Below are 6,564 nucleotides of genomic sequence, written 5' to 3'. Positions count from 1 at the left end.
AGCTCAGGATTCTTTGTTCTCATCTTTTACGGGCAGCTCAGCCACCTCTGGTAACTTGGTCCACACTGGTTTTCTCCTCCTGGGTGTGTTTCATACCCTTCCTATCTTTTTTCTTTCTACTGTGTACTGACCAAAAATACAAAGTCCCTGAGGCTCTTGGGGGCTTCTTGGGGGTAGTTTTTAGGAAGTGGCAGAGTTAGAAACTCCATACAGCAAAACCCCAGTCTGAGGACTTCCTCTCTAGGGGGAGGGGAGGGGCCCCAAGAAGTCTAACATGTTCCACCCAGAGTGACACATCCCCTGTGTCAGAAGGCATTAGAGGCTACCATCAGAGGGGACAGGGACGGCCACGTCAAACAGAGGCACAGGAGAAGGCAGGAGGGGGATCTGCCCTCCTCTCTGGGACCTCAGCATGAATTTGTGTCATCCAGGTAAGTCTTCCTGGGGTGGGGCAGGTTCTGGAGAGACTGCACTGCATCCTAGAAAGGAAAACTGGACAGAAAAACTGAGGGGAGGGAAGAAAGTAAGAGAGAGAGAGTTGAGCTCTGTGGCCTGGGGGCAAATAAATCACTTTTCTCTGAGATTCAGTTTCCTCATCATTAATTCTTAATTTCTTCTTAATTAATTCTAAATTTCTTAATTGTGTGATTCTATAAAAGACAGAGCAATGCCCCACTCCAACCTTGAGCTGGATGGACAGGGGGAGCATTTCATTCTCTCTCCTCTAAGGGCACTTCACAACCAGCTTAGCCCAGGAGGAATGATAGGGAGCAATGAGGAAAGAGGCAGATTGCAGCCTGATGTAAGAAAAAGCTTCCTACAATTCAGAGCCATGCCAAAGGGTCAAAGTGCAGTGGTCCTCAAAGTGTAGTCCAAAGAATTGTTGGGGTCTCTGAAACCCTTTCAGAGGATCTACAAATTCAAAATTCTTTTTTATTTCTAATATAGTAAATGGCTATAAATATAACCCATGTGAACAAAAACTCTTTGAACAGATCCTCAATAGTTTTTTGTTTTTTTTTTAACAACATGAAGATACTGAGAACAAAGGTTTGAGAACCACTGGAATAGAGTGAGCTCTCCATCACTAGGGAGTCTCCAAGGGGAAGAAGAAGAACTGCTTGTGAGGAATATTGTAGAAGGGATTTCTGGTTAACTCCAGATTGGACCAGATCTCTCCAAAGAGATTCATTCTATCTCCGAGTCTCTGTGATTAGGAGTCATCACTGAGGGCAAGGAAAGGGGAGAAGGGAGACCATGAATTCATTGCTTCATTTATATATTTTTAAAATACTTATTAAACCCATAATTCATGCAAGATACTTGTCACAATTCACTTTGAGCATAATAGTATAGAACTGAGAGTTAGGAGGAACCTTTTTTTTTCTCAGTAGTATTTTATTTTCCCCAATACGTGTAAAGATAATTTTTAATATTCATTTTTGTAAGACTGTGGTTCAAATTTTTCTCCCTCCCTCTCTTAGCTCCCCCCTCCCCAAGACATTAATTAATCTGATATAGGTTCGATATGTGGAATAGGAGAAACCTTAGCACAGAGAATGTCAGAACTAACAGGACCTCAGAACTTGGAATATCAGAAATGGGAAAAACCTTAGTGCTCGGAGAAGTCACAGAACCTGGAATATCAGAAATGGGGAAGAGTGTTAGAACCGAAAAGTCAAAGTTGGGAAGGGCCTTTGAATAGGAAATATCAGAGCTGGGAAAGACTTCGGAACAGGGAATGTCACAGATCCAAGGGATACAGGGAGTATCAGAGCCGGGAGGTATCATTTAATCCAGACACAGAAGAAGAAGTCAATGAGTGGTTCAGATTATAAAAGTTCTTTTGTTTTGTTTTTTGTTTTTTTTTGTTTTTTTCCCTTTTTGAAGATTTCTCAGAATTTCCTTGTCTTATGGAGATAGGTGACAGGAGGTTGAGTCTGGAAATGATCTTCTCCCTTTCAGGAGACAAGTTATATAAATTGTATTTGTGTGATTCAGTAATTGCCTGAATTCCCAGTCCCAGGATCCTCTAATCTTAACAAAATAATGCTTCAGTGGGGCTTAAGACACATTACCGACCCTAACGCAGTGAAATGGAAAAAATGCCAAGTTAGCCAATCTCATCCTCCTCTGGCGAACTTATCTGGGCAGGTTTTTCTGAGTTTTTGAACATAGGAAGAAATGCACTTCTTATGGTCTGTGAAGATGTGTGTGTGTGTTTTGAATGTACCTATTTGTTTTCATGTCATCTCTCCTATTAGAAATGGGAGCTCCTTTAGGGCAAAATTATATTTTTGTCTTTCTTTTTATCCTAAGAACTTAACCTAGAGCCTGGTACAAAGTAAGTGATTAATAAATGCTTGTTGGCCCACAAATCAACCAATCGATAAGCATTTATTAATTGCCTAATATGTACTCGGCATTGTTTTAGGACTACAGTGATGAAAGTGGAATAGTCCTTGTTCTCAAGAAGTTTATATTCTCTCAGAAGACACAATGTTTATTTGTAGGTATGTGTGTGTTTGTATATGTATTGATACACACATACATCTCTATACACATATAGACATAAGTATTGTTCAGTGGTTCAGTCCATGTCCTCGTCTTCATTATTCCATTATAAGGGTTTCTTGGCAAAAATACTGGATATGTTTGACATTTCCTTCTCCAATTCATTTAATGAGGAAACTGAAGCAAACGGGGTTAATTATTTTGCACGGGGTCAACGAGCTTGGAACTATCTGAGGCTGGATCTGAGCTGAGATTTTCCTGACTTTGGCACTCTATCCACTGATATGACTTCCTATTACACTTCCTACTTTGTCCCACTCTTCTTCCCTGCCTTTATTAATACAGAATACAAATCACCGTGCTCTTCTTCCTCTGGTAGGATGAACCTTATACTCCACTGGGATAAAAAGAGGAAGTCTGGCTCAGTGTAAAAGGTATTGGATGAAATGTTAGAAAAGCTAAACCTGTCACTTGTTCCTTTCTCATTCCTGAATTTCACTTGTAACTTGGGTCTCATTTTAGAGAGGCCGTTCTCATCTATAAAAAGAAGAGGTTGGCTAAAACACTAATGTCTTCTTTCCCAAAATTATCCTTATTTATATATATTTCTACATTAACATATTGTTCTCCCTATTTGACTATAAGCTGCTTGAGGGCATGGGCTATTTCCTTTTTGTCTTAGTATCCCCAACAACTAGTTTAGTGGCAAGTTCATAATAATCAATTAGTAGGTGTTTGTTGATACATTATTTGTTGGCTTTAAAGTTCCCTTTCATCTCTAGATCTCTTGGGTTTGATTCACAGTATGGCTATTTGGGTAATTTTAGGCCAGTCCCTCTATTTCGGGACCTCAGTTTTCTCATGAATTTCACAAAGAATAGGATCAGCTTTTTCTTAGGGACCAGCTCAGCTCTAAATCTTGTGACAGTAGTTGATCCATCACGAAGGCATGTCTTATCTAAACAAATAGCTCAACTTGGAGAGGGGAGTAGATTGTCCCTGAAATCCCTATAATACAGAGGAAGTTCAGTCTGGAGTCTCTCCCTCAGCACCAGCTCATGGCTTTCTTGAGCCCTAGGGTCTTCACTTCAGGGTCTAGAACTTAAAACTGGGCTACAAAGTTAAGTCAGAAGAGGAAGGAGTCCACTAAGAGAACACGCACTGACATATCAAATGGAAGAAGATTTCAGGGAAGAAATCGGATTTCCACATTGTAATTAAGAGTTCCCATCCCACATTTTCCTCCATCCCCCGCCAGGATTTCAAAATTTGAAAGATGTTTTCATTACAATACCTCCATGATGAAGGAGAAATGGTCATTCTGATTTGCATGAGGAAACTCAGGTTCAGAGAGGTCCAGTGACCTTCCTGGAGTTACACAACTAGTATATAGTAGAATTAAAATTTGAATTAAAATCTGACGCCAAATCTCACTTTTGCTTTTACAAATCCCACTTCCAATGGAAGCCAGATGGTACAGTGGGTAGAACACTAACCCTGGAACCAAGAGAATATGAGTATAAATACAGCCTCAAACACTTCCTAGCTATGTGATCCTGGGCAAGTCACATAATCCCATTACCTCAAAACCAAAACAACAACAGTCAACCAAAGAAACCTAATTTGCAGTCTACCATTTACTAGCTATGTGACCATGCCCAGGAGTCTATTTCCTCATCTGTCAAATGTCAGGGTTGGACCATATGATCTCTAAAGATTCTCCTAGGTCTAAATCTAGGACCCTACGATAATCCTTTGTGACCTAATGATGTCTTCAAGGTGCACTTCATTCCCCTGTGTTCAGCAGACACCGAGTTCTTCATTTTATAGCAAGGAAACTGAGGTCTAGCTAGGGAGCCCCAGACAAGGAATTCTCACCACGGTCTCTAGATTCCAGATCCATCATTGTTTTCATTCTTCTCAGCTGACTGTCTTATCTCCTCTCAAAAAATGGCAGGGTTCATCTTCCCTTCCCCCCACTAACAGGAAAGTAAGGGGACTCACTGGGAGGGAGAGAGACGGCCCAACCACAGTAAATTATTTAGAAATGACCTAAAAGAAGCCTGACTCTGGACGGGAAGAGGCTAGTGCTGTGGTTAAAACAAAGACAGCCTTACTGAGCAACCCAGAGCCGGGGAGCAGAGGAAGCTGCTAGTTGGTATGAACCAGTGGTATACACCCACAAACCCAGGCAGGCCCGCTCAGTGAGCAACTGTTTCTGCTTGCTGAGAAGCTGTTTCATTTTCCAGTCTCCCCCCAGGAGGGTCCTGCTCCTTCAACCCCTCTGGAAGCATCTGCCCCCCTCAAGGGAAAGGGGAAGTAACTCCAGCTGTCCTGATAGCCGGTCTTACACACCAAAAGATTGCTAAAAATACTGATGGGAAAGAGGAAGGAAAAAAACAGAAGCAGTTCAGGGACAGGACTCCTGGAGCGCCAGGATTGCTGGGGCAGGGTTGACGCTGAAGATAGATGACTTTGACAATTGGGAAATCTGAATGATTAAACCTGACATAGACCATATGCAAATGAGTTAAATACTATACTACTCATCCCCATTTTCTAGATGAGGAAACTGAGGTTTAGAAAGGAGAAATTACTTGACTATGATTGCTCAGATGTTAAGTCTCAGAAACTCACTAATACTGAGTATTCTATCCACTTTGCCATGTTCAATCAACAAGAATTTCTTTAAGCTCCTCCTATGTGATGGACACTGTGACAAGCGTAGGAATAGTCCAAGGAGCTCACCTACCTGGTAAAACTGAAAAGACCCTCTGATATTTTCAAGCTGGGTACCTTTCTTTGAGCTTCAGATTGCTATCTATGGAGAAAAAAAATTCCTATCTATTAAATAAGGGTAAGAACCATGACTTTGGAGCAGCAAAATGGCACAGTGGACAGAGCACTGGTCCTGAAGTCAGGAGGACCCAAGTTCAAATCCAGCCTCAGAATTTAATACTTACTAGCTATATGACTCTAAGTAAGACATTTAAGGGCAACTGCCTCACTAAAAAAATTTTTTAGAAAGATCCAAGACCTCCTCAGTGTGTCTGGAGGCAAGAATTGAGTAAAGCAAAAAATAAATTTGAGTGATTTTGCTATTGCCCTCTCTGTCTGATGATTTGTCCCCTTTCCCCTTTTCTCAGTGCTAAATGGAGCCTGGGGTTTAAGAAGTTTTTTGTTTGTGCCCCCTTTCTGTGTTGAATGTAGGTTTCTTGCAAGAAATAACAACAGCTGACATTTATAGAGACCTGCAGGGTATACAAAGCACTTCCTAGGCATCATATCCTCACTTGAATCTCATGAAACATGTCGAGCAAGAATTATTACCCCCATTTTATAGAGAAGAAAACTGAGGTTAAGGAGCCTATTTAGGGCTACATCTTTATAAAGTGTCATAGGCAGAATTAAAACCCACTTCCTGTGCCACAACAAGCTCAATGTCCTTTCCAGTATGCTGAGCTACCTCACTGAGGGATAAGATAAAGCTACAAATGTCTCCAAAGTTGTACGACCCCTAATTGTTAAAGATGACAGGTGATACAGTGAAAAGACACAGTGGAAAGATCACTGTATCTGAAGTCAAGAACTGGGCTTAAATCCCAAGCTGTGTGTCCCTGGATAGGTCATTGAACCACTAAACCTCAGTTTCCTCATTCAAGCTAGAGAAAAGCATGTAGTAGACGTACAACAGATATCGGATTATAGAAAATCAACTAGAAATAAATCTCTGGGGAATATATTGACTTAGAAAACCATATATTAACATTATCTGTGTTGTATTACATTTTAAATTTACTTATTCATTCATTCATTTTATCTATATTTTATTTATTTGTTCACTATTTCTATATTTTGTTTATATATTTTAGTTGTCCATTATTTATTTATATATTTTATTCACCTATTTGTGTTTTATTTACTTATTTATCTATTTGGTCACATATTTTATTTATTTAAATGTTTGCCGATCCCATTTTAATCTGCTTCGAGCCATTTTGCAGGGAGCATTATATTTCTGGGTTTTATTTTTTTCAAATCATAACTTTG

General features: G+C 40.2%; 1 protein-coding gene across 3 annotated transcripts in view; it reads left to right on the top strand.

Moving 5' to 3' along the window:
* Positions 1–6,564, top strand: part of CYTH4 (cytohesin 4) — a 42,164-nt gene continuing 35,600 nt past the window's right edge. For 2 of the 3 annotated variants that reach the window (XR_004229948.1, XM_012550660.3), the window contains exon 1: positions 10–431. Coding sequence is in view for 2 of the 3 variants with exons in the window: in XM_012550660.3 (XP_012406114.1) it covers positions 413–431 (19 nt within the window). In the remaining variant the exon portion in view is untranslated. Of the gene's footprint in view, positions 432–6,564 lie in introns of all 3 variants that reach the window. The other variant, XM_023504458.2, reaches the window with a different exon arrangement.

The sequence above is a fragment of the Sarcophilus harrisii genome, chromosome 5, assembly GCF_902635505.1.
Source record: "Sarcophilus harrisii chromosome 5, mSarHar1.11, whole genome shotgun sequence".
NCBI classification, from domain to species: domain Eukaryota; kingdom Metazoa; phylum Chordata; class Mammalia; order Dasyuromorphia; family Dasyuridae; genus Sarcophilus; species Sarcophilus harrisii.
This window is presented reverse-complemented; position numbering and strand designations above follow the sequence as displayed.